At 46.2% G+C, this 27821-nt stretch overlaps 2 protein-coding genes across 13 annotated transcripts in view; one reads left to right on the top strand and one right to left on the bottom strand.

Annotated features, from left to right (window-relative positions):
• The first annotated feature begins 1575 nt into the window (after nucleotides 1–1575).
• Letm2 (leucine zipper and EF-hand containing transmembrane protein 2) lies at nucleotides 1576–20687 on the top strand. Of its 8 annotated transcripts, none has more exons than XM_059244560.1 (11): nucleotides 1588–1781; nucleotides 2872–2953; nucleotides 5384–5834; nucleotides 6901–7044; nucleotides 11808–11945; nucleotides 12656–12856; nucleotides 13976–14095; nucleotides 17394–17507; nucleotides 18632–18724; nucleotides 19392–19466; nucleotides 20363–20687. In XM_059244560.1, exons 2-11 carry the CDS (start codon nucleotides 2907–2909, stop codon nucleotides 20423–20425), a joined length of 1446 nt encoding a protein of 481 aa, XP_059100543.1. In that variant the 5' UTR covers nucleotides 1588–1781; nucleotides 2872–2906; the 3' UTR covers nucleotides 20426–20687. The 8 variants fall into 8 exon arrangements, 7 of the variants coding, with proteins under 7 accessions (XP_059100543.1, XP_059100542.1, XP_059100539.1 ...); XM_059244559.1 differs by having other exon boundaries at nucleotides 1681–1781; nucleotides 2554–2953; XM_059244556.1 differs by having other exon boundaries at nucleotides 1713–2137; nucleotides 2554–2953.
• Nucleotides 20688–25278: 4591 nt separating this feature from the next.
• Fgfr1 (fibroblast growth factor receptor 1) overlaps nucleotides 25279–27821 on the bottom strand; it is a 59343-nt gene continuing 56800 nt past the window's right edge. For all 5 annotated transcript variants that reach the window (XM_059244552.1, XM_059244550.1, XM_059244551.1 and 2 more), the window contains 5 exons: nucleotides 27443–27565; nucleotides 27155–27225; nucleotides 26693–26830; nucleotides 26336–26441; nucleotides 25279–26227 (listed from right to left, as the gene is read on the bottom strand). In XM_059244552.1, the coding sequence (XP_059100535.1) occupies nucleotides 26051–26227; nucleotides 26336–26441; nucleotides 26693–26830; nucleotides 27155–27225; nucleotides 27443–27565 (615 nt within the window). In that variant the 3' untranslated portion in view covers nucleotides 25279–26050. The remainder of the gene's footprint in view (nucleotides 26228–26335; nucleotides 26442–26692; nucleotides 26831–27154; nucleotides 27226–27442; nucleotides 27566–27821) is intronic.

Genomic DNA, 27821 nt, shown 5'->3' with positions numbered 1-27821 from the left:
GAATTTTTCCAGTATAAAATATCTCATTATGAAATGAGAGAAATGCTTTTGCATCCTTTACTAATCTTTTCCAGAAAAGTACACATTTATGATAATAATGCAATGGTTCACTTATGAAATCAATATTAAAATTATTATTGTAGAGCTTATAATTTTACCATCAGAATTTTCAGGGAGAGAAAAGAAAGCTTTAGCCTGGTGTGGTGGTGATCAGGAGGCAAGAGGATCTCAGTGAGTTCAAGGCTAGCCGGGTTTACATAGTGAGTTCCAGGCCAGGCAGGGCTGCACAGTGAGACCCTGTCTGAAGGCGGGAAAAGGGCGTAAATTTCGTAAATTTTAATTCTTCTTGACGAGCGATTGTGAAACGAAACCCCAATGTGGAAAGTTGTCGGGCATGCACAAAGGGACCCCTAGCGGCCAAACCGAGAAGTTTTGCTTATTTTAAGTCGTCCATTCGGAAGGTTTAGTTGAAATACACTTTTGTGGATTCAAAGCGGCCTGCATTTCTTTTTTCTTCTCTCTTTTGTGGTTCTTTTGAAACAGGATCCCACTGTGTAGCCCTGGCTGTCTTGGAACTCACTTTGTAGACCATGCTGACCGAACTCAGAGAGATCCGCCCGTCTGCCTCTCATGTACCGGGATAAAAGGCATGTGCTATCGCACCCGGCCCTCAGAAACTATTCTATTTTGTACAGTTCATAATTTTATCATCAGAGTTCTCAGAGAGAGAAAGATGGAGAAAAATTTGAGCCGGGCATGGTGGTACATACCTTTAAATCCAAGCAGTCCAGCGGCAGAGGCAAGTGGGTCTACATAACGTGTTCCAGTCCAGCCAGAGCTACACAGTGAAACCCTGCCTCAAAAAATTTAAACAAAAATAAGTAAAAGAGCCCAAGTCGGTCGTAGTGGTGAACACTTGTAATCCAAGCACTCAGAAGGCAGGCAGAAGGTTCAGGGGTTCAAGACCCCTTTCTGCTACCTGTTAAGTTCCAGACCAACCTGTGCTACATACGATTCTAAAAAATATAAATAAAATTTGAAAAAAAAAATAAAAGCTGGATAAATGAATGGGAACAAGAATGCTTCCAAAACTTTCACTTTCCAAAGCTGGCTTAGTTGCCTACCCTAGGAACTGAAGTCTCTCCAAACCTGCAATGCCTATCTTATTTTAAATGTATTTTAAATATTGAGATTTCTACACAAACTAGTGCCAAGCGACAACATTAAGAAACCAGTTTCTTTAGTGAAATTCAAATTCCATATGAAGATTTCGGCCGCATTCCAGCCTTCGACCCTGCAGAAGAGGGATGTTTTCCTTCCCAATGCTGACCCTTCTGCCACCCCGACTTCACAACCTCCTCCGCCAACCAGAGACCTCCAGGCAGTTTCAGAGTTTGAAGGGACAGAGGGACAGACCATCAAAGCGATGTCATTAGTGACTCCAAGATGGGTTGCCAAGGCGACTATCAGACATTAGTAGACACTACAGAATGTGAGCAGGCAGGCGGGGGGCGGGGGGGGAACCGCAGCTTTGGTCCCCATAGTACAGACGCCCCCTAAACTAACTCCACCTAGAAGTCACTTCGCGGGCTCGTAAAGGGGACCTGACTGCCTTCCGCGTTGCTACCGTGAAGGACGCCAGCGGTTCCCAGAACTTGAGAGCTCATTGGGTGGTAGTGTCGTCACTCGGAGTGACGTCACAGGGCGAGGCGCAGGAGGCGGGACCATGGAGACTGGGCTTCCGGCCCCTCCAGCTCGGGGGGCGGGGAGGAATTGGGAAGGTAGGGTTTGGGGCCCCATCGTCCCCCCGGCGGCGCGCACTCCCTCCCGCGTCTCCCCCGCAGCGCCCCCGACCTGGCCCCTAAACTTTGGCGCCCAGCCGACATTCGCCCCTTCGGTGTACCCAACCCCACGCCAGCAATCCCCAGACCCAGGCCAGTCCGCCCTCCATCCCCTGAGGCCGCCGGCCGAGAGCCAAGGGCGCCTTCTGCACCGGGGCGGCGATCGCGGGGTGCAGAGGTGACCCCGCAGCAAACGCCGGGTCGACCGCGGGGCAGTGTGGCCCGTAGCCCGCGGCCGAGGGCCGGGAAGCCTCTGCAAGCAGGCCCGGCCCCCCTCCGGAGGAGCGTCAACCACGGTGGGGCCGGTTTCCGAGGTGCTGAGCCCGGTTCGCGATGTTAGCTTGGTGGTTGAGGTTTCCAGGGGATGGGGTGGGGAACTAGACGGGGAACCTCCTTTCGGCGCGATTGCCAGCTAGCAGAGTTGCTGCCAGTAGCTGAAAAGCGAGCGGCTCGGGGTGGAGAACGGTTTTAGTTAAAGGTACAGAGCTTGCTTAGTTCGGGCTCCGGAGATTTCAGTCACACTGGGATGGGGTCCGTTTTCATCTGCATCTGAACCATGAGAGGTATCATGATATCTTCGCTGTTACACACATGAAATGAGTTGAATATTTTTAGACTTTTGGGTTGACGGTAGCTTGGCCAAACAGTTATGGGAAACGGACTGAAAATGAATCCAGGATGTTTACTTTCTACTTGTATTTTCTGATTACAGATAAAGATGTCTTTCTCCTTTTAACCGTCGCAGCAGATTACTAGACACTATTGACCAGAAATAAAAAAGCCTTTGGAGGCCATATCGTCTTCACGAGCACCTTCTTAGAACCCATTTCTGTGTTTTGGGATCGCAAAAGTACCATTTTCACATCCAGAGCTAAGAAAACACTGTGACTGTTGGAAATGAACTTGAAGGAAATTTTACACCTTGACTATGCAAAACTCTGTCCTTGCATTAGTTTTTTAAAAATAACTAAATTCTGCTATTTAATTGATGCCTTTTTAAAATACTAAATTATTTACTTCTTTTGCCTAGGTCTCTGTGTTGGCTAGTTGAAACAAAAAATAAATATGGCCTTCCACAGTTATAATTCATTCTTAGCTATTTTGTGGACAAGGTAAGGCTTGGAATTTCCCACAAACATGTATATGAATTTGTTCATCTATTTGGAAAATATGTATGTAAGAGGACTGGCTTCTGGCCGGATGTAGCAACACATGCCTTTAGTCCCAGCACCCAGGAGGCAGAGGCAGGCTGATCTCTGAGATCGAGGCCAGCTTGGGCTATATACTGAGACCCTGTCTCGAAAAAAGAAAAAGAAAAAAAGATACCAATAAAACAAAAGGATTGTCATAGTATACAAAACCTTGCAGAATTTTAAATACATCCTTAGGAAGAGCATATTTAAACTGCTTTAGAATGCAGGCTGAGTAATTTTGTAGGTGTGTGATAGAGGGAAAATAGATAAAATAGTTTTAGCGTGGCATTTCTGTTACTGAATATACATGAGGACCTCAGTTGTACAAAGAGGTAAAATGGTTCATGAACATGCTCAGCCCAGGGCATGTTCCTATCTAACATCTCTTGTCACTTACATATGTCTTCAGAATATTACTGAAAACTCACCATTTGCCACATTCATTGTATATTTGCCCTTTTGGCCATTTAAAGAGTATTTATATTGATATGTTTCAAAAATATGATTGAAGCATAGGGAAAAAGTATCTTTTAGCCAAAAACAAAAACCAACCAATGCCTTGTCAATAGCTTTCTTTCCTTTTTCTCCTCTCTTCTTTTTTTTTTTTTTGGGGGGGGGGTGTTTGCTTGTTTGTTTGTTGTTGTTTTGCTAGACAGGGTCTCACTTTGTAACTCTGGTTGTCCTGGAACTCACTGTGTAGAACAGGGTGGCCTCGAAGAGATCCACCTGCTTCTGTCTCCTGAGTTCTGGGTTTAAAGGTGTGTGCTACTTTGTGACTGGCTGGTGGCCTGTAGCTCTCTTTGCTTGGACAGGGGTTTGTTTGTTTGTTTGTTTGTTTGTTTTAGTTTCTCGAGACAGGGTTTCTCTGTGTAACCGCCATGGCTGTCCTGGAAATTCACTTTGTAGACCAGGCTGGCCTCGAACTCACAGAGATCTGCCTGCCTCTGCTGCCCGAGAGCTGGGATTATAGGCATGTGCCCCCACTGCCTGGTTACTTGAATGTGTTTTATTTTTAAGATCTTATGTTCTAGTTTAACTATAGTATTAGAATATAAAAATCATTAGTTGGAGTGCTTAATTCTAATTCTTGTTTTTAAATGCTCTTGAAGAATTTTAGGGAAATTATGCCTCATCACTTTGAGGGAGTCCATAGACACAAAGCAGTATTACATAATTAGTTAGTCCTCACAGGGACGATGAAGTTGCTTCATTAAAACACTCTTTGTTATCACTAGAGTAGTTAATGGCAAAAGTCAAATCTTCATCTACTTTATGAGAGTAGATAGAGACAGTACAATCAAACCTCACCCCTGGCAGAAGTGTGTTTTCAAATGGATATTTTGTTACTAATAAGATGTTTTCAGGGTTTTTTTTGTTTTTTGTTTTTTTGTTTTTGTTTTTTGGTTTTTTGGTTTTTCGAGACAGGGTTTCTCTGTGTAGCTTTGCGCCTCTCCTGGAACTCAATTGGTAGCCCAGGCTGGCCTCGAACTCACAGAGATCCGCCTGGCTCTGCCTCCCAAGTGCTGGGATTAAAGGCGTGCGCCACCACCGCCCGGCGTTTTCAGGTTTTTTGTTATTTAATTACTAGAGAGCGCATACCCCTGGCATGCTTCTGGAGATCACAGGACAACTTGTAGGAGTCAGTTCTGTCCTTCTATCATCTGGGTCCCAAGGATTTAGCCAGGGTTTGACAGCAAGCGCCTTTCTGCCCTTGAACTATCTCACTGGCCTCTAGATGTTTACATTAATAGCTGCCGTACTTCTGTGTTGCTATAGCAAATTACCCTTCAGAATTAGCTTATTAATACTTTTCATAAGGATATGTTCAATGATGGCTGCAATTCAGCTGTTTAAGAAGTTATATTTCTGTGGGTAGAGGTATAGCTCAATGGTTGAACACTTGCCTACCGTGTGTGGACTACTTTTGCCTTCAGTTCCCAGCACTGTCTTCTCAATGACACACACTTTTAATCCTAGCACTCGGGAGGTAGAGGCAGGGGCAGGCGGATCTCTGAATTCCAGGCCAACCTGGTGTGCAGAGAGAGTTCCAGGACAGCCAGGGCTACACAGGGAAACCCTGTCTCATATATATATGAAAGTTGTATTTCTGGCTAGGGGGTTGGAGCTCAATGGTAGAGCACATTCTTAGGATGTGTTAGTCCTGGGTTGATGCCCAGCAACACACAAATACACACACACACACACACACACACACACACAAAATTGTATTTCATTCATTAATAAACATCAGTTGCCTACAAGCTTATTGCTTTGTTTTAACCAAATAAAATATCTTTTTTTGTTTGTACTAATACATCTCACTGAAAGAACGTTATTCTTTTTTTCCAGATTGCCTAGCCATTTTGTCTATCCTTCCTGCTCTCACTCCCCATCACTTGCATCTCTCCACTTGCCAGATTCTCATTTACGTGTGACCTATGTGAAAAACTATGGAAGCAGGAAGTACTCCTACCCGAGTCTGCCAGGCAACAAGGTCCATCCTTTGCGAACCAGACTCACACAAAAACTGCACACATCGACTGGCTGGCTACAAAATGTCCCCAATAAACCTCAGCCGGAGCAAATCCCAGGAAAGCCTAAGCCAACAATCCCTCAGCCTCCCAAAGAAGCGAAGACAGAAATTGCAGAAGAAAAGCGATCTTTTGGACAAAAAATCATGGACGAATTTAAACATTATTACAATGGATTCTCTTTACTTTGGATTGACACCAAAGTCGCTGCCAGAATAGTTTGGAGGCTACTGCATGGACAGACACTAACGAGACGAGAGAGGCGAAGGGTAGGCAAGAATCGCGTTTGACATGGAAAATGTAAAATTAAAACGAAGTAAAACTTCACCTTAAAACTCCTTAGGTAACTCCCTGATCACACACGAGGCCCCGGGTTTGATGTAGAGTGCTCCCCTCCCTGAGGTAGAAATTATAACTATTGATCAGAAAGCAAAGCTTCCTGCCATGCGAGGGCCTTCCTTGAGCAGCTAAGCAAGGACTCAGCCGCAGAGAACCTGTTTCCTTCTCAATCTTACGTGCCTTCAACTGGCTGGAATGTCTGCCTACAGTCGGAGGTTTTTCGGGTTTATTTTTATTGTTTGAAATTGTGTATGTGTCTGCTAGTGGGCACGTGAATGTGAGTGCAGGTGTCTGCAGAAGCCACAGGCATCTGATCCCCTGGCGCTGCAGTTACAGACTACTGTAAGCCACCTGACATGGGTGCTGGGAACTGAACTCTTGCCCTCTGGAAGAACAGCAAGTGCTCTTAATATTAAATATATATGTGCATTTTAAAAACCAATTTTAAAACCAAATGCAATGGAACATACTGTTAATCACAGGTACTGGGAAAACTGAGGCAGGAGGATCAGCCTGGGCAACATCGCAAACTCCTCCTCTCAAAAAGGAAAAGTTGGTTTTAACTAATACTGTGTTATCAAAATGTGGACCCTTAAGAGATGCCACTAATGCATACTGATTATCATAGATTTCTTTGAGGATAAATAAATAGCCCATAAATGCTACTTTCAGAGCTACGTTGAAGAAAAAACTTCACCTTTCCAGCTATAGAAAACCTTATTTTTAGCCGGGTGGTGGTGGCGCACGCCTTTAATCCCAGGACTCGGGAGGCAGAGGCAGGTGGATCTTTGTGAGTTCGAGGCCAGACTGGTCTACAGAGAGAGATCCAGGAAAGGCGCAAAGCTACACAGAGAAACCCTGTCTCGAAAAACCAAAAAAAAACCTTATTTTTTTTACACACTTTGAGTACCAAGGCAGGCTTTTTCGGTGGTGGCTCTTGCTTGGTTTGAGGCACGTCCTGGATGTATAATATTGCTTATGCATTTATCTCTTCAGCTGTTGAGAACTTGCGCTGATCTCTTCCGCTTGGTTCCATTTATGGTGTTCATAATTGTACCTTTTATGGAATTCCTGATACCAGTGTTTCTGAAGCTCTTCCCAGACATGTTGCCATCAACTTTTGAAAGTGAATCCAAAAAGGTATACCTTTAAAAAAAAAAATTAATAGGCTTTGGTTTTTAGAGCAGTTTTGTAGGTTTACAGGCAAATTGGGCAGAAAGTACAGACTTGCCGTATGCCACTCATCCCCCACCCGTTTCCCGTTCGTAACAACTTGCATCAGCATGGTCCATGTTATAACCGAGTAACTAATGTTAACATATTATACACTATTATTAACGAAAGCCCATGCGTGACATTGGGCCTCACTGTGGTGTGCAGTTTTGGCAGCTCCACAGCACTGCCCTGTCCACCATCCCAGCGTCCTGAGGAGTAGTCTCACTGTCCCGAAACCCACGTGTCCTCTCCCTGTTTGGACCCACTGTGTTTCTCCTTCTGTCTGGCAACTGTAGACATTTTCACTCTAGTTGTGCCTTTTCCAGAGTGCTGTGCAATTTGAATCACACACTGTGCGGCCTTTTCAGACCGGATTCTTCCACTTAGCAATATGCATTTACAGTTCTTCCATAAAGGACTAGAGAGATGGCTCGGTGGTTAAGGGCACTTTCTGCTCTTGGCAGGGGACCCTGTTTCAGTTCCCAGCACCCATTTTCAGGGATCCAACACATAAAAAAATGAATACTGAAGTCCTTCTATGAAAAGACATGATTTTAATAATTCTATTTATGAATATGCAAGTGTTTTCTAAATCCATTCACCTTTTGGAATTTGATTGCTTCTAACTTGGGCAGGTATAAATAAAAATGCAATGAATATGTGTGTTCAGGGTTTTTTTTTTTAACTTGAGCAACAGTGATTGCACACAGTAAGACTATATCTAGCATTGTAAAAATTTGCTAAACTGTTTTCCAGAGCAGCCATGCATGCTGCATTCCACCCAAGAATGCTGCTCTCTGTTTTCCCCAGCACTGCTACTGTGCTTTGGATAGTAACCATTCCAATAGGTGTGGAGTGGCTAGCTCCTGTGGCATCTCTGTAACTTCTTTCAGGGAATGTATGTTTATTTTTCCCACCATTGGGATGTGTGTGTGTGTGAAAATATGTGTATGGTGTACATGTGTGTGGATGGCCATGCATGTGTATGCAAGCATGTTTACCTTATATAGAGTTCTGATATAGATAGATAGATAGATAGATAGATAGATAGATAGATAGATAGATAGATAATCAGCTCTCCACTTTGTATATTGAGTAGTCAGGGTCTCTCACTGAAGCCCACAGCTCACTGATACAGCTCGTGTAGCTAGCCAGTTTGCTCCTGTGTCCACAGAGTAGGACTACAGGCAGGCGGAGCTCGGGTTCCTATGCCCGTGTGAGCAAGCGCTTTACCCGCTGAACCATCTCCAAAGCCTCTTTTGCCCACTTTGCAGTTGGGTGTTTTGGTTCTTATTGTTGTTTTGAGTTCTCGGTGTATCTGTATACAAGTCCTTTCTCAAATATAGACTTTGTAAATATTTTCTCAAAATCTTTGCCTTATATTTTTCCCCCAGTCCTGGAAATGGCGCTAACTTTTTTTTTTTTTTCCTTTCCATTGCTGTGAATGGATCCCAGGTCTTTGCCAGTGATAGGCAAATGATTGAGTAAGCCACACCCCATACTTGTGGTTCTCTTTTCAGAGGACAAACACTTTAAATGACCATGCCTTTGGCGTTACAGCTAAAAGCTGGTTAACAAACTCAAAGTCACTTAGATCTTATGTGTATGAGTGCTGGTCTGCATGTATATCTGTGCATCAATCACATGCATGCCTGGTACCTGAGGAGGCCAGAAGAGGACATTGGATCTCCTGGAACTGGAGTTACAGAGGGTAATGTAGGTACTAGGAACTGAACCTGGGTCCTCTGGAAGTCAGTGCTTTTAACTCCTGAGCCATTTCATCAGCCCCAAGTTAAATTTTTCTAATATTTTTTCCTAGAATTTTTATAGTTTTATAATTTGTCTTTGCATGTACAATCCAGTTCATTTTTATGAAAGTTTGTAATAACAGTATCAGGGTTTTTTTTATATGTAAATATCTAGTTTTTCTATTATTGTTTATTGAATGTTCTATTTCTACTATATTTTATTATTTATTTGTTTTGTTGTTGTTTTTAGAGACAGGGTTTCTCTGTGTAGTTTTGGTGCCTTTCCTGGAACTCACCCTGTAGCCCAGGCTGGCCTCGAACTCACAGAGATCTGCCTGGCTCTGCGTCCCGAGTGCTGGGATTAAAGGCATGTGCCATCACCGCCGGCTCTGTTTTTGGTATTTTTGAGACAAGGTCTCACTATGTAGCGCTGGCTGTCCTAGAGCTCACTATGTAGACCAGGCTGTCCTGTGATTCACAGAGATCTGTCTGCTTCCGCCTCCCAAATGCTGGGATTATAGGTGTGTGCCATTATGCCCAGCCTCTCTACTGTTATTTTAACTGCTTGAAAGAGAGGAAGGAGAAAGAGATGGAAAGGAGAAAGGAAAGAAGGGAGCTATAAGTTCAAGGTCAACCTGGTTTACCTAGTAAGTTCCAAAAAATAGAAAACAATAAAAGAGCTAACGTGATGGCTCAGAGTTTAAGAGCACTGGCTGTTCTTGCAGAGGACCCAGGTTCAATTCCCAGCACCACACTGTGGCTCACAACCATCCGTAACTCCAGTTCCAAGGGGTCCAGTGCCTTCTGGCCTCTGTGGACAGACACACATGCAGGCAAAATACCCATAAAAATAAAGATTTTAAAAGGTTTATTTAAAATAATAATGAAAACAAACATCTACTGTTAGTTGGTTAATGAGTATTAGGTATGGTTTATCCTCAGTGTCTGTGAAGTGTACCAGGGAAGGTGCCTTAGTGACCAGAAAGGGGTTGGACTAGAAAAGAACACCTCCCCCCCCCCCCCCCCCCCCCCCCCCCCCGTCCCTGCACACAACACACTTGCCACCCCCAACTGTGTCTCTACTAGACAGTGTCCTAGAGGTGGAAGCAAAGCTCTCCTCATGGACAATGAAATCTGTCCATCAGTAAGCCTGGAAAATGCCGTTTAAAAAACAGAAACTGTTTCAGGGAAGGAATTTGGGAGCTGAGGTTCAGAGAATGGGTGAAGTTTTACCACAGTCCGTAAGTCTGGGAGAAGGCTGGTCAAGGACTCGGTAGCAGGAGGCAGACAAAAGGGATGTCAGGTTGGAAGGCATCGCCACTCATAGGAGTTTGAACAACTTCACCTCTGACTATGGTGAATAGAAGCTAAAACGTGAAGCAGTAATGGGCGACATGATTAGAAAATTATTTTAGGAAAATAATTTTCCTGGCCGAAGGACGGAGCCAAGAGAAGGAAATAAGCAGGACCTACACCATGAGGCTGACTTGAAGATAGGTCTGAGATAGTTCCTTTTTTCTTTTCCATCCTGTGCTTGTGTTTTGTTTTGTTCGAGACAGAGTCTCTCTGTGCAGCCCTGGCTGGCCTGGAACTCCTTATGTAGAACACGCTGGCCTTGAGCTCACAGAGATCCACCTGCCTCTGCCTTCTGAGTGCTGGGATTAAAGGTGTGGGCCAGCACATTTGGCTCCTTTTTTTTTTTTTTTTTTTCTTTTAGTGATGTGAGGAATAGAATCCAGGGCCTTGTGTATGCTTGGCAAGCACTGCTACTGAGCTATATCCCTAGACCTTAATTTGAGATTAAAGTGGAAAATCAAACTATAGTGTTTAACTGCCTGGAGATGGTTTAATTCACTTAAGCTCTAGCTGGATGCCCTCTGCAAGCTGCTAGAATTGCAGGCCTTAATTTACTTACATTTAAAATAATCAGGATCTAGAAACAACCCACAGCATTCTAATGAAAATGTTCTTGAATAAGTGACTTAACTGTATCCACTTCTATCTATCCTGTGCCCAGCATTTTGACCATGGTTATTTCAAAAATTCTACCACTGCATTTCTGACGATGAGTGAGGATTTACAACTACTAGTCAACAGTGTCTTAAGAATGTACATTAAGTCAGGCATAGTGGTGCACACCTTTAATTTCAGCACTCAGGTGGCAGAGGCAGGTGGAGCTTTACGAGTTCGAGGCCAGCCTGGTCTACATAGTGAGTTCTAGGACAGCCAGGGATCTATAGAGAGGCCCTGTCTCAAACAAAACAAACAACAACAACAACAACAACAAAAGAATGTATATTTAATTCTCTTCTGTATAGTGCTCCCCCCCAAATCTATTACAGCACATAACACACTATATTATGATTAGATATTTTCTATTTAAACTGTAAAGTTGATTAGCATACAGTTAGTTTCTTTGTAGAGCAAAATCTGGGGCTATCTACCAGAGTTTGGCTTAAGTAGCAGCCTAGATGAGGTTAGGAGGTAGTGAGTCATCTGATAAGAGAGCTTTTCACTGGGGCTTATCATCAGTGTGTTAATGAGAAATAAATGCAAGATTAAGGAGACAAGTTAAGTAGATGCCCCTTTACAGTGGTTGGGTTTAGTTTGTTTTTGTTTTTTTTTTTAAGATTTATTTATTATGTATACAGTATTCTGCTTGCATGTATGCCTGCATGCCAGAAGAGGGCACCAGATCTCATAACAGATGATTGTGAGCCACCATGTGGTTGCTGGGAATTGAACTCAGGACCTCTGGAAGAGCAGCCAGTGTTCTTAATCTCAGAGCCACCTCTCCAGCCCCATGGTTGGGTTCTTACAAACTTGCTAATAGTGTTACTATAATATGTGTGGTGGGGATGCCCAGCAGCAAGGAGGTAGTTATTTCTCTCATCATTACCAACCTGCAGCTGGGATTAACTTTTTTCCTTTTCTATTAAGGAAGAAAAACAGAAAAAGAAGATGGCTGCAAAACTGGAAATAGCGAAATTCCTTCAGGAGACAATGACAGAAATGGCGAGGAGAAACCGAGCCAAGCTGGGAGACGACTCCTCACAGCTTTCCTCCTATGTCAAACAGGTGTCGGGCTCACGATAGGCCAGCGACTTCTGCTGGAGTTACAGAAGAAGCACATCATCATGATCATCCAGAGTGTTCAGAATCTTTGATATGCCACATAGATAAATTATAAATACACAGCATTTTAAACATTTAGTTTGGAAAAAAAAACAAACAAACAAACAAAAAACACAACAAAGCTACCTTAAAGGGATCATCTTGGAAAGAAAGCTCAGTACAAACTTTAGAAATACTCAAAAAAAAAAGCTGGGTGGTGGTGGCACATGCTTTTAATCCCAGCACTCGGGAGGCAGAGGCAGGTGGATCTCTGTGAGTTCGAGGCCAGCCTGGTCTACAAAGCGAGTTTCAGGACAGCCAGGGCTGATACACAGAGAAACCCTGTCTCGAAAAACCAGAAAAAAAGAAAAGAAAAAAAATACTCCTGATTTTTTCTAGTGACCAAGTTTGATTCTAGAAAGATTTGTGTTGGGGGGTGGGGCAGGGGGTGTTAGACTAGGCATTGAACCTGGCATGCATTCAACACAAATACCCAGTCTCCCACTGAGCCACAGTTCCACACTAGACCTGTTTTTTATTCCCAGTGAACCACAGGATCCATTCCCATACAGGCCATAGTCTCTAACTGCTTTGACATCTCTCTCAAATAGTCTATTAGGAGGTTTATGTAAAGTAGGAAACTCCTTTTAACTGGCCTTTGTCCCATTGCCTAGGTCCAAACAGGCCACAGGCCGAGCACTAAGGAGATAGTTCGCTTCTCTAAACTCTTCGAGGATCAGTTAGCCCTGGAACACTTAGATCGACCCCAGCTGGTTGCCCTGTGCAAGCTGCTGGAATTGCAGTCCTTTGGAACAAACAATTTGCTCCGCTTCCAGCTCCTCATGACGCTGAAGTCCATAAAAGCAGATGACCAAGTAAGATTCAAACCCCAGCAATAAGGGGTACGGGAGGCATGTGAGGGTACCTTTGTGAAGTGCATTATTTTCTGTTGGGTCTGCTGTAGACTCATTCTAGCAAAATGAATGGTTTAAAAGTCCATTACTATGACAACTTCAGCTCTCGCTACCCATTTCAATATTTGTTGTGTCAGGATCTATTTTCCTGAGAAGGCCATTGTAAGCAGCCACTAATCTGGATGTATTAGCTGGGACTAATCTAAAGTAGTTAGGACCCGCTGAGAAGGAAATATTGGCTCAGTGGTTTCTTGGCAACACTCCCCCATCACACACACACACACACACACACACACGCACACGCACACGCGCACGCGCGCACACACACGCACACGCACCTCTGCCTCTGTTTTACAGAGGCACTCATGTCAAAGTTAATCTTCTACTTGGGTGAGTTACTAAAACGAGGGCAGCAAAGCACAAGGCTAGCCATCTTGCGAAGGATACCTTTGGAGTATAACTACTAATTAGGCTCCTTTAAAACCTGGAAAGAATGTTTCCTGAATCAGAATCAGCTGCTGTAATACTCTACTTGGGGAGCAGGTTTCCCCCAACAGAGAAGACATGAGCACATTGCCCTCTTTAGATTTGGGGATCGGTATAAACAATACCGGTCCCAGAGCTGTAGTTTTGGGTCACATGCACAAATTGTTATTTACCAGGAGTCTTGTGGACCAGAGAAGCCATTCTGAGGGAGTGATAGGAAAACAGTACTGAGACACACAACTAATAGTATTGGAAAGCTTTTCACGACAGGGTTTTTTTTTTCTAACAAGCCCTAAAAAGGAAAAGGAAAAGGAGAGGTTACAACCAGGCAAAATCCCAACCAAGACAGGAAATACTCTCCTGATAGAATGTCGGGGGCGGTTCTATGACTGTCTTTCATTGCTGTCCGTCCGTCCGTCAGCAGCATCCTTACATCTCACTAACCACCTTCCAGAGCTGCTGGTCTGCAGCAGTCCGGGTAAGGGGCAGAGGGCCAAAGCATCGGATTTGGGTTTCTGTCGATTTTGCTGGACTGGAGGCGTGGAGTGAAATGGAAAACCAAAGATCCAACACTGTTCCTTCCACTTCTTGCAGATAATTGCCAATGAAGGGGTGAAGGCCTTGAGTGTGTCAGAACTACAGGCTGCCTGCCGGGCCCGAGGGATGAGATCGCTGGGCCTCACAGAGGAGCAACTGAGGCAGCAACTCACAGAGGCAAGCCGCACTCCAGCCCCCTTCACGAGTTGTAGTAGTCAGCTCTCTGTTGCCTTGGCAACAGGCATCTGGTGGAAGGGAGATTTATTTGGGCTCATGGCTTCCAAGCCTTCAGCCGGCAGTTGGCAGTTGCTTGGTCCCATTTCTCTGGTTCTCTGCCAGCACAGTTTATCTTACAAAACTCCGCAGCAGAGATGTCTTGTTCATTTTATGGTGGTCCAGAAGCAAAGAAAGACGTGCACGACTTTAATCCCAGCACTCGGGAGACAGTGGCAGGCAGATCTCTGTGAGTTTGAGGCCAGCCTGGCCCACAGAGTAAGTTCCAGGACGGCCAGGGCTAGGAAATGAGATCCTGTTTTGTTGTTGTTTTGTTTTTTAAAAAGGCAAAGAGAAAGGAGACGAGGTCCCTCAGTTCCCTTCAGTGGTCTAACTACTTCCCATGAGGCCCCTCACCCCGTAAAAGTTCCACGCTCCCTAGTAGTGCCATAGTCTGGTGAACAAGCTTTCAACACACAGAACTTGGAGGAACATTGAAGGTTCAAACAGCTAAGCCACCATGCCTCATTGGCTTTATTTCATGGAACCGTTAAGCATACTCTCAAGAGGTCCCTCTGTTTTTCTCTTGGATAGGGACAGGGAACCGCGTAGTTATAGTGGTACCATAAACTACCGCAGTTAAAATGATCACAACAGCAGCCCAGAGGTCACAAGTGCAGGCTGTGTTCCCTCCTGGAGTCTGGGGAATAACCCACTCCAAACTCCTTCAGATGGGTGGCTCAACCGTGTGCCCTGCAGCTGTAGGGAGGAGGAAGTTCTCACTTCTCACTGCCAGCCCACCCACTCTCAGCTCCAAGGGGCCCCTCCTCCATCTGCAAAATCTGCCATGTGCCAGACCCCAGTCATGCCTCACATCTTACACTTCCCATTTTGGGCCTCCAGGTCTAGTAATTAAGTAAAGCCCCGCTGGACCTTATCTCAGAGTAGACTGACTTGGGACCTCAATTCCATCTGTAAAATCCCTCCATAGCATCTGGACCAGTGGTTCTCAACCTTCCTGATGCTGTGATCCTTTACTACAGTTTCTTATGTTGTGGTGACCCCCCCAACACCATGAAATTAGTTTTGTTGCTACTTTCTAACTCTAATTTTGTTACTGTTATGAATTGTAATGTAAATATCTGCGTCTTCCTGTGGTCTTAGGCGACCCCTGTGAAAAAGTTATTCAATCCCCAAAGGGGTCATGACCCACAGGTTGAGAACCCCTGATCTAGACTCATGTTTTAATAACTGGAAGGTGTGTATACATGGTAGATCTTGAGGCCAACTTGGAATTTGCCTATGCCAAAGTAAGGTCCTTGGCAGAAATTCTCATAAAAGGGCTCTCTCTCACTGTCGGTCTGTGCGGGGTCCAGACTGTGTCCGGAGCCCACTTGGGCTGCTTTTCTTCTTGTGCTCCAAATCAGTATACAGTGTTGGCTTTGGGAGTAGATGCCTGTAGCTCCCATCGGAGAGCACACTTTGGTTCTAACAGCAGCAGTGCATTTGAAAACCAAGGAACAGCTCCTGGTGAGTCCTCCGTGTTAGCAGTGTGAAAGCTACTGTAACATGTAAAGGTTATTTGGGGACAGGAGCCAGGGTTGTCACTTGGAAACCACGTTAGGTGGCTGTTCTCCTCATACACAGCACACTAGCTATAACTGGAAGATGAACATTTATAGAGAGTAATCCCAGTGCATGGGAGGGAGGCTGAGGCAGGAGAGTGCCATGAGACAAGCTTGGGCTCTGTGGTAAGTTTCATGACAGCATGGGCTTCAGAGGGAGACCTTGTCTCAAGAAAATAAAAGATAGTTAAAATGATAAACGTGAGCTATCTTTTAACAAAGACATGTCATCCACATATCAGCCAAGTTCAGACTTGCTCAGATCTTGGATAGAAGGGCACTTATGCATTGCTAGTTGAAAATGGAAACACCAGGAAGACAAACCACATCATCTTTCAAAATTTAAAAACCTTCACACACCCTGCCTGGCTTTGGTAGCTGGTACCTATAATCCTAGCATTTAGGAAGCTGGACAGAGGATCATCAAGAGTTCCAGGCCAGCCTGCGTGGTAGAGGGCATGAAACCCTGTCCTGAAAAACAACAGAAAACCTGGAAGCCGGAAGCATCTGATGGTCAGCTGAAGTTGCAGGCAGAGTCAGCTGTGAGCTGCCTGGTGTGGGTGTGGGACCCGAACGGAGGTCCTCGGCAAGACGTTTGGTGTGTTTAGAGACAGGGCCTCACTATGGAGCCCTGGCTAGCCCAGAACTCTGTAGACCTGGTTGCCCTTGGGCTCAGAGATCTTGCTACCTCTACTTCCTGCCACGCTCATCTTTGCAGCGCCGTTTTTAACGCCTAGAATTACCCCAGAGGTCATTAGCAGGATTATCAGATAAAACACAGCACTGCCATACAATGGAAACCTGTCCAAATATTTAAGGGGGCGTTACTGCATCAACTGACATGAATCAACTTCAAGGTGTTTCAGTGGGGATAAAAAGCAGAGGACAAAAAAGGCTAGTAAAAAGGCTCGTCTGGTAAAGCCTGACACCTGAGTTCAGTTTCCAGAACCAGTGACAGAAGGACAGAATCCCTTCAAAAAGTTGTCCTCTGACCTTCACACTGGGCCCACACTTATGCATTTTATACACACACACACACACACACGCACGCACGCACGCACGCACACACACGCACACACTCACACAAACAAAACAGTATGTGTCACTCGTTCTGTAGAGATTTTACAAAACAATGTGACGTAGTGGCCCATGCCTCTAATCCCAGCACTTAGTCTTGGGACAAGAGGATCCCAAGTGAGAGACCAGGCTGCATAGCAAAAATAAAATAACAACAAACAAAACGTGGTCATTTTGATGCTTTAAACCTTCGTTCTAACGATGATTTCTTTGGTTAGTAAGGTTGGTTATTATTTTGAAACAGGCTCTTACTATATAGCTCAGGCTGGCCTTGAACTCAGCTTCCTGCCTCAGCCTCCCAAGTCTAGATTCCAGGATGCCCTGGCTTCTGGTGTATTCCTTCACACCGTCTACTTTTTGCTTAGAGAGGATCCGGAACTGGCTGGAGAGTTTAAGTGACCAGTGGGAGTGGTTGTACTTGCCCAGGGGCAGAGGCTAGGAGGCTGGTTCTTCCATCCTTGTGCCACAGGTTCTCAGTGTGCTGGGGAAGCAGCAGATGAGCAGACCTCCTTCCTGGCTGCAGCAGCCTCTGACTCATGTCTTGTTGCATTCCGCTCCAGTGGCTGGACCTCCACCTGAAGGAGAATGTGCCCCCTTCTCTTCTGCTCCTGTCTCGAACCTTCTACCTGATAGACGTGAAGCCCAAGCCTATTGATCTGCCACCGAGTATAGAGGTCAGTGGGTGGCGCTGACCCTGGACGGCCATCGTGCGGTCTTCATTAGCAACCCCTAAACTCGCCTCCTTTAAACCATGGCTCCTTTTCTTTGTTTCATTTGTTCAGATGTCTACACATTTTCAAGCCAATGAGGACTAACTTAGAATGTTAACGTTTTTGTCTCCCATCAACTCATTAATCATTTTTTTTTTTCACTTGTAGTTTTTAAATTGTTTCTGTTTTTCAAGACAGGGTTTCTCTGTGTAGCCCTGTCTGTCCTTGAATTCCCTCTGTAGACCAGGCTGGCCTCTAACTCAGATATCTACCTGCCTCTGCCTGCCTCCTGAGTGCTGGGATTTAAGGCGTGCACCACCACTGCCCTGCTTTTATTTACTTTTTTTTTTTTTTTTTTTTTTTTTTTTTTTTTTTTTTAAGACTGGGAGCAAGACCATAATTGCCAAATTGTTTTGTGTTTTGAGGGTTTTGTTTGTGTGTTTTGGGATGCATCTCACTGTGAAGCCTTGATTAGCCTGGAGGGTCACTATGTATACCAGGCTGGTCTTTCTGTTTTTGTTTTTTGAGACAGGGTTTCTCTGTGTAGCCCTGGCTGGCCTAGAACCAAGTATTTTAAATCCTAGATTCTAAATAGTGTGGAACTTTATATATAGGGTGCTCAAAATTCAAATGCTAACTTGCTATTGTAGGTACATATTTCATGAAACTCAAGAAGGGCTTTGTCTGATAAAGAAAAATGAGTTTGACTTAGTCTACCAGGCATGGTAGTGCACACCTTTAATCCCAGCACTCAAGAGGCAAAGGCAGAGGACTCTCTGTGAATTCAAGACCAGCCTGGTCTACATAGTGAGTTTCAAGTTAACCTTCACAGTAAGATGCATCTCGAAACAACAAAATAGAGAAAGATGTAGTCAGGCATATGCCATTAATCCCAGCAGAGGTGAGTTCTAAGTCAGCTAGATCTACATAGTGAGACCCTGTCTGTCTCTTATCTCTGTCTGTGTCCCTGACACACACACACACACACACACACACACACACACACACAGTGTCAGAGGAAGGCAAATCACTTCAAGGCACATATTCCTTTACCGGAGCAGTTTACACTGACGTAATGTTTTCCCCAGGTTCCAAAGACAAGCCCTGTCATAGCGTCATCTACACCCCGTGAGTCAAAAGAAGATGTTGTCGATCCTGCACCTCAGCTAAAGGGAACTAAGGTTAGCTACTTTCTTTCTACTTGATTAAGCTGGAAAACTTTTTCTCAGTGTTAATTTTCTTTTCCTCCAAACAAGATCTGACGGTGTAGCTCAAGCTGGTGTCAAACTCCTGATTCTTTGCCTCAGCCTCCCAAGTGCTGAGATGACAGGCATGCACACCCAGCCAATTCTCCGCATTTTTAATCCTCCCAACGAAACAGATTCATTGTATTCAATACATTACTACTTGGTAATAGAGAACCTCTATTATGCCGTTTAATCTTTCTTAAAAAAATTCAACATACAGGAGGAGCCATGTAGCTCATTGGTAAAGGGCTTGTGGGAAAATGTGAAACCATGGCTTCCATCCCTGGCTGTGCCAAAAATAATTTTTTTTTTTTCCTAGACAGGGTTTCTCTGTGCAGTTTTGGTGCCTGTCCTGGATCTCACTCTGTAGACCAGGCTGGCCTCGAACTCACAGAGATCTGCCAGGCTCTGCCTCCCGAGTGCTGGGATTAAAGGCGTGCGCCGCCACCGCCCGGCTTTAAATCAACATTGTAATTACATGTAATTTTCAGATTAGTTTGCCTGTCAAAACCTACAGGATAGACAGTAGTTGAGTCCCTGGTATTCATGGTGGAGCCTCATGTTGTATTAAATCACTAATCTCTCAGTTCTGATGTTCAAGGATGAAGAATTTATACAACTGTCCCCAGGACCATCCCCACTCATCACACCATCAGCAACTGTTTCCAAAGAAGCAGTAAGTAATCTATGGAGAAACTACTCTCCCCTAGTCATCTGTAAGGGCACAGAGACTCCAGAACCATGCATGGTACCACAAAACACCGCATAGTCTTCCCGTCATCCAAACAGGAAGCTGTAGGCTGGACTCCAGCCATGCCCTAGTTGCTTTTTACCTCAGTTATCCAAAAGTAGAGGAAAAAAAAAAAAAAAAACCCAACCCCCACCAATGCAATGGTGGAGCAGGACCTAAGCAGGTAAAGTCTAGGAGCTAATTACACTATAGGCAGAACCTTATTTTTTTATGTGCTAAATGCAAAATAGTTTCCATATGTTATACAGTTTCCACAGGCTTCTGATGTCAGGAAATACTAGCAGGAAAGCAATTAAAGTTTTTAGGAAAATGCACGTAAATAAGAAATTTCCGTGCCCACTTCTCCCATTCGGGTGAAGGAATGTGGGGACCGGCAGAAAGCACGACCCAAGTGAACAGTTAGGAAGGTCACTCGGTGGAGGGAGTTGTTGGGGGGCAGATGAACTGTCTCTGTGTGACAGTTCCACTGTGGGATGGGCCAGTCTGTGAACCTTGTAGCTGGGTAGGCATTCAGAAAATGGTCCCAAGGCCCATGCTTGTTTGTATCTTCACCTTTATGACCAAAGCAATGGACACAATGACGTCATGGCCACTGTCTAGTTGCTTTTCCTTGGGGGAAGGAGCAGGTGGAGGAAGCTCACGCTAGTCCAGGTTTTCCTGGAATTGAAGTCCGTTCTCCTGCCTCACCCCCCTGGGGGCAGGGATTACACTCAGGCTACAGACATTGAGCCTGGCTTCTGGCCATTCGTTTGGCTAAGAAGGTAAAAGGGGATGGGATGCCTGAAGAATTTACACTGGTTAAAGTCTTGCTTTGTACCTAGATCCTCCAGGCCAAATCCCAGAAGACCTCCCAGAACAGCAAGGCGAATTCCAAAGGAGCCTAAGGACCCCTTGAAGATAGAGCTCACTCTCTCCAGTCACTGTCCCCTCAGCAGTGACATCCATGAAGGAATGCTAGCTAAGACTGGCTGGCTTGAGATAAAGGACCAGTCATTAAGTCGTTGGAGGTCTCGTGACCATTGCAGAGACTCGCGCTGACACCATGTTCAGGCCATTTAGAGAAGCTTAATTGCAGTCTGTTTCTACTGTATCATTGAGTCGTCCTACTAAACTCTACATAAAGCCCACTCCCATGTTGTTTCGGAATGGCTTCCTGTTTGTGTGCACTTGACGGGGACAGTGTGGGGGAGGGAGCTGTGGGCCCCATGGTTTCTAGGCAACTACTCTATCACTGGACTGTATCCCTCGCCCTTTTCCTTTTTTAAATTTTGAGGTTAAGATCTAAATTGCCCAAGCTAGCCTTGAATTTTAAACCCCACTCCCCCATCTCCCAAGTAGCTGGGATTACAGCCCATTTGGTTCAGAGCTTTGAAGAGGAAATGTATTCCACATGGAGTCAGCTTGGCACCTTGGATACCTCTGCCTCCTCTGGTGTGGAAGCCCTAGTCAGAACATGGAGACCATTTTTAAGAGCACCTGGCAAACCTTTGCAGCGAGGCTCCTCGGTAGAACGGTGTCCTAAGTACCTGGGGGCCAGGTTGGATATACTTCCCAGTAGGGATATACTTTCTTGAAAGAAAAGGGAGTTAAAACAGATTCGTGGTGCCAGAGGGACTAGTCCTTCAGTGGTTAAGACCATTTGATCTTGCAGAGGATCAGGGTTCTGAACTCCACGGGTACCAGTCATGCATGTGAAACAGTCCTAAAAGTAAATCTTAAAAAAAAAAAAAAAAGATTAGTCAGGCAGTGGTGGCACACACTTTTAATCCCAGTACTCGGGAAGCAGAGACTAACAGCTCTCTAGAGAGAGGCCAGCTTGGTCTACAGAGTTCCAGGACAGCCAGAGCTACATAGTAAGACCCTATCTGGAAAAAACAAACAAAAAAGGAAAAAGACAGACATCCCCATCCTGTGTCTAGGGGCTGCAGGAGTCTGGGAGGCGGACACTACGCTAGCACATCACTAATCTTAACCATTTGTGCTGGTCACCCGGCCACAGTCACAGAGGTTGGTAGTCAGCTCCGATACAATCCCTTCGCTACTTGGTAACAAACAGTAAGCCAGATAGTTATGCTTAGTGTTCTCCTTCCACAAGCAGCCAGTCAAGAGCGTGTTCCTTTGGCTGTGGAGAGAGGAAGGGGAAAGTATTGCTGCCTTTGCAGATAGAGTTAGGGTTCTTACTGTGAAATTGAAAGTTAGATGGAAGCACAGCCTGGGATCAGAAATAAGAAATGCCAACAGCTCTTTGCAGCAAGTTCCTGTGCCTCAGCTATTTCTGTTTTTTTGAGAAAAGGTCTAATACAGTCCTTTTTTGTTTTGTTTTGAAAGTGTAGCCCTGGCTATCCTGAAACGTGCTCTGTAGACCAGGCTGGCCTCGAACTCAGAGACTAGGACTAAAGGCGTGCGCCACCACCGCATCCTTCTTAATCCTCATGCTTGGTCTCCTATGCTAGCAACTGAACTACACCCCCAGCCCAGAAAATGTACCTGAAAATGTTCCCTTGTCATAGAGGACGAGTCCCACCCTGTGCTGCTAATTAACTGATTTCTCCAGACTGATGAAGCCTCATCATTTTATGTCGCCATTGGTCCGACCAGGCGCCTCACAATAAAACTTCCCTCTTTTTTTTTTTTTTAAACTTGGTGTACTTTATAGGTATGGGCTATGGGAACAGGATTGGCTAGTTAATTGGCTTAATCCTGTTTCAACTACATGACTCATGTGGCTGCCCTCTGGAGCTTTCTAGCCTTCTCAATGGGCAGAATGGGAACAGTTAAATCTAGGAGCCCAGTCACTGTGGGCTCCGGTTGTGTTTCTTTCTTGTTCTACGTTGTGTTCTTGGAGAAAGGGTCTCCCTGTGCAACCTTGGTTGGCCTGGAACTCACTATATAAAGCAGGCTGGCCTTGAGTTTAGAGAGATCTACCAGCCTCTGCCCTCCTGAGTTCTGGTATTAAAGGCGTGCGCCACTAGGTCCATTCTCTTGTTATTCTGTTTCATTTGTGGGATTTTTGTTTTGGTTTTTTGAGACAAGGTTTCTCTGTGTAGCCCTGGCCGTCCTGGAACTCTCTCTATAGACCAGGCTGGCCTCGATCTCAGAGACTCATCTGCCGCTGCCTTGTGAGTGATGGGATTAAAGGCATGTGCCACCATAGCTGGGTATTTGTGTAGTTTGTTTCATGTAGCCCAAACTGGCCTTGAAACTGTTTTTGCTAACTTCTAGGCTAGTAAGATACTTGATACATCTCTCTACCCATCTTACAGATGGTATCAATGTTTCTGTTTTCAACATCTGGGATCCTTGGCCATAACCCCAGGCTGAAACCTCACGGGCAGTGCTCTGGCCACTGATTAGCAACCACAGTCGCAGATCCTAAGGATGGAAGTGCACCCGCAGGAATGATTTCCATGCGAAGCATCACATGACGAGTCCCTGAGAGCCAGCTCTGGCGCACCACCGGAACCTATGATTGGCAGCATGGCATTAAACACACCACTTTTACTAGAACATGCATGCATCTGGGAGGCAGTACAGGAAAGATGATTCTGAACACTGTTATATGTCCAGTGAGGGAACTGGATCCAGGGTCCTTCATAACTTCAGTGTGGATGTTTCATTTGCTTTTAGACAGGGTCTCACTGTGCATCTTTAGCAGGCATTGAACTCACACCATAGACCAGGCTGGCCTTTGAACGCAGATTTGCTTGTCTCTGCTTGAGTGCTGGGATTAAAGGCGTATGCCACCAGGACCAGCCAACCTCAAGGTTCTTGCTGGTCTTCTCCCTTCTTGGTTTCCACCAGCTAAGCGGCTGGAAGGCCGTACCATGTTGCCTCAAAGTCCTCTCTCCTCTCCCTCACTGTCCTCTACTCCCCTGCAGATGTAGGCGCCTTGGTTCCACCAGCTGCTAATAATCCCACTGGGTACAATTTTGGACCCTCTCTAACACGCACCTGGAGTGACATTAGACACAGCTCACATCTTACACAGAATTCTGCCGTAACAGTTGGTAGCATTTAATGGTACTACCACCCTGCCCTTGTGCCGGGTCTAATTCTGCACAAGCCATATTGGTCATGTCCACAGTTTTAGAATGCCAAACCCAGGCCAAAGATTCCCACTTGTAGGCCTGTTACTTCTGAGAAAACTGGCCTATTACCTAATACTGTGGGGGAGATTTGAGCTTGCTGGCGCCACCCGGTGGCAGCTGATAAACACCAGAGAGACTTCATTACCATTAAGGCAGATTTCTTACTTCATCTATGTTCAATCTCACTTACCTGAAATCAATATATTACATTAACAGAGCCAAGGGACTGATGATCTCTAGCCTATGGCAATTAGAAAAGATGGAAAGGCAGTATTGATTGACGGCTTGGCCGTATTTTAACCCCCTGGAAACCAGACAGATGAAGTACTATGACAGCATGTCTTCATTATATAAGCTGGGCTCCCTTTCCCAAGAGACCCAATCTGGTCATCTAAGTAAAACAGCCATTTCATTTTCCTCCAGGTCAATTTCACTGTCCTTTATTTGATAGCCATCCCTGTCTCTGGGGACATTTGTGGGCAATTTGAATAGCCACAGCAAGGACTTCAGGGCCTTATAGTTCCTAGCACCGTCCCTTGAGTCAAACACACACACAGCCCTCGGTAGAGTCTCCCATCCATTCACACACCATTGCGTCAAGCAGAGGCAGATATTATGGTCACTCTTTTAACAAGGAAAAGACACTATGGTATGGTCTCCAAGCAAGTGAGTTTGGGCTAAGATTCATTCCCTGGCCTTCTTTGCCAAATTATGCCTTCTTTCAGCATAAACAAAACAAAACAAACAAACAAAAAAAACCCCACCACTTCGTAATACTTTGACGGTTACATGTTTACAGAGAGAAACAATGATATCTCTATGGTGATGACCACAACCACAGCTACCAAAACTGCCCGGTTCAGACCGTAAAGAACAGCCCTGACCCCTACAGGATGAAAGCATATTGAACTGTTTTGTATTCAGCCGTGACCCAGCAATGCGCATCAAGGATAGAGCAGCGCTGGTCTGAATAAGATGCCAAGGTACCACTTGAAGAGGACAATAACCACCAGCAGGTGGCAGAAGTTAGTTTCCAAGCAGACCCAAACCAAAGGAGCTTGTTGTTCCTTTTCCTGAGGGATGGGTGGAGTTTGTACAGGAAAAACCATAAGGAAGCCAAGATCAGGGACAGTGGTAACAAATGCAACCTGGTAACAGGGACACGGGAAGGGAAGGAGATGTATGGGAGAGGAAAATGCAGAGTAGGTTGGGAAAGACGAGACAAGCTTTGGGTGACGTTCTCTCTCTCTCAGATGCACAGGCGCAGCCAGACAGGGCTTGGGGTTAAGTTTCTGTACGGTTCATTCTTCCGGTTAGCTAGTCTCGTCCCCTCTTAGGTCTATGGTCGGAAGAAACAAGCTGGTAGTCTCGATTCTCCTCCCGCGCCTTTCCCAAAGCATCAGAGATAGCAGGGTTGTCCGGGAGGTCACAGGAAAATACAGAAAGCACCCAGTGCCAACAGCACACGACCCCTTCGTCCCTGCCTCCCTCCTTTGCAGGGGACATCTGCTCCCTTTTCACACGCCCAGGATAAAAATGAAGCAGCAGCAATTTTTATTGAGGGACCTAAACTGAAAATAGGTTTAAAACATAATTTAAAAAAATAAAACAGCAAAAGTAGCAAAAAATATATGACCTTTTAAAAAACATTTTCCTTTTTGTTGTTGTTTTTAATATATAGCAACGGATGCTTCCCAGCCTCCAGGAGCATCTCACCCAATGGGTAAATCTCTAGTAACGACCCTTTTAAAAAGACATGTAAATATATACTCAGATTTATACACTTTGTGTTTTCTTCATAGCTATGTACAGGGAGCCCCGAGTCTAGGGCTCAGCCCCAGGGCCACATCACACTGCTCCCCATCTCTGCCTCACTGTCTTCTGGTACCAGGTATTTGGTCAGCAAAGCATAATCAGTATTGGAATTAAGAAGCCGCTGGTACCACCCATCGGGAGCAGAGGCTGCCTTCGGGTAAGGCCTGAACAGAAACGCACCCCATTGCTTCAGTAGCCCCAAGGCTGCTCCCACCAGAACACAGGAAGGAGGCTAATGGGTCAACCAGAAGACTCTTGGTGAGCTCTTGCACGCCTGGCTCCATTTGCTTCCACTCCCCAGGCCTCTAAGGAGGCGCCAAGCAGCGGGGGCGGGTCTTGGTCCAACACCTGGGAAGGGGGAAGTGGCTACCAGCAAGAACCTGCCTCTGGGCTCCTCTCTCCCACAGCAGGTGGAGAAGAGGAAGAGAGGTCTTGGGGGGGTGGTGGTGGTGATGATGGGGTAGGCCACACAGGAAGGCCTCAGTTAACACACTGGCTCTTGCCAGCAGCGAAGGAGAAGAGGAAAGACAGTGTGTCCAGCAGGGAATTATGGGTGAGGGGCACAGGTGATGACGGAACAGGGGGAAAGGCTGGGAGGCTGGGTAGTCAGCGCCGTTTGAGTCCACCATTGGCAAGCTGGGTCGGGTGTCGGGGCAGACAGGGTTCCTCCGGTAACGGCTCATGAGAGAAGACAGAGTCCTCCCCTGAAGAGCAGGTGGAGCTCCGTGTGTCGGGAAAGCTGGGAGAGTACTGGTCCAGCGGCATGGACAGGTCCAGATACTCCTGGGACAGGAGGAAAGGGCGGGTGGCACACAAACCTTCCCACAGGGCAGTGTCCCCTTAGCTGCCTAGACGATGAGGGCCCAAGTTCCAGCCCAGGGCAGCTCTCACCTGGTTGGAGGTCAAGGCCACAATGCGGTCCAGGTCTTCCACCAGCTGCTTGAAAGTAGGCCTCTGAGAGGGGACTGCGTGCCAACAGTCCCGCATCATCATGTACCTGCAGCAGGGTGACGAGGTCAAAGAGGAGGGGCCACAGCAGAGTAGGGGGAGGGATGACCAGGGAAGCTGCTCCCTCCACACACACAGATTTCACCATCCGCCTTCCATGCTCCCCGTTCCTTCGGAGCCTGAGGACCTCAGGAACCTCCCATGAGCCGCGACGGACAGACCCAGCGTGCCAAGGACGGACTCCACTGGTGCTGCCTACCAACAGCCCCCTCCCCTAGTGTTCCCCCAGTCCGTGCTTACAGCTCATTGGTACAGTTAGTGGGCTTGTCCATTCGATGGCCCTCCTTCAGCAGCTTGAAAAGTTCTTCCACAGGCACACCAGGGTATGGGGAGCCACCCAGAGTGAAGATCTCCCACAAGAGCACCCCAAAAGACCACCTACAGGAGAGCACAGTGCCACCGTGAGGTATAGCCCAGGGCTGGGCCGCCCTAGGGGTTCTCGCCCACCCCGTCTTCTTGAGAAGTCAGCACAGCAGGTGCTCATCTTGAACCTCTCCTGCCCCAACACAGCCCTCAAGTTCAGGGGGCAGCATGGGGCAATGCAAAAGAAGGCTGAAACATGTTCATGGGACAAGACAATGCTCCCCCCTCAAACCCCCCCCCCCCCCAAGGGAGGAGAGAGATTCTCATCAGCCTAGGGATGCTGGACTGCTAGTACTCTCCCCCCAGCATATCCCGGGTAATTGCGTTTCTCAAACTCACACGTCACTCTGGTGGGTGTAGATCCGGTCAAACAACGCCTCAGGCGCCATCCACTTCACAGGCAGCCGGCCCTGCAAAGCAGCAGTGGTGTGTGTGTGTGTGTGTGTGTGTGTGTGTGTGTGTGTGTGTGTCACAGACAACTCACGGGATGAATTGATGATGGCTCATGGGACAAGCAGGGCATGGACAGGTGGGACCCAGGGCACGGGACGCCCCTTTTCTTAGCTCACACAACCCCACTCTGTGTATAGCGGAGAGCACAGAGAAAACCTAGGGCAAGACACTTACATTGGTGGTTTTTTTATAGTAGTCAATATGGTGAATGTCTCGAGCTAAGCCAAAGTCTGCGATCTTCATGACATTGTCCTCTGTCACCAGGACATTCCTAGCAGCCAGGTCTCGGTGGATGCACTGCAGAACGGGAAGGACAAGAGGGGCTGACAACCTTGAACAGTGCTCCACACAGCCATCTAGCCCCGCCCCCCTATTCCAGCACTTACTGTGAGGTAGGGAGCAGACCACTTTACCTCACAGGGCTTCTGCCCACACCCCTACCATACCCTCTACACCCCCCCCCCCCCGTATCCTCTAGATGACCCCCCTCAAAATATCCCTTAATTCCAGACACCTCCAGCTGTGGTCTTCCCAATCACTTTAGCAAGCTCTC

The sequence above is a fragment of the Peromyscus eremicus genome, chromosome 17 (assembly GCF_949786415.1).
Source record: "Peromyscus eremicus chromosome 17, PerEre_H2_v1, whole genome shotgun sequence".
Taxonomy (NCBI): Eukaryota; Metazoa; Chordata; class Mammalia; order Rodentia; family Cricetidae; genus Peromyscus; species Peromyscus eremicus.
Note: the sequence above shows the minus strand (reverse complement) of the source record. Positions and strands in the feature narration are given on the sequence as shown.

Excerpts from the sequence above, each read along its gene's own strand:
- Letm2 (XM_059244560.1), top strand. The coding sequence starts at position 2,907 with ATGGCCTTCCACAGTTATAATTCATTCTTAGCTATTTTGTGGACAAG. Across the intron at positions 2,954-5,383 it reads TTAGCTATTTTGTGGACAAG|ATTGCCTAGCCATTTTGTCT; the intron begins GTAAGGCTTGGA and ends CTTTTTTTCCAG. Across the intron at positions 11,946-12,655 it reads TTTCCTCCTATGTCAAACAG|GTCCAAACAGGCCACAGGCC; the intron begins GTGTCGGGCTCA and ends CCCATTGCCTAG.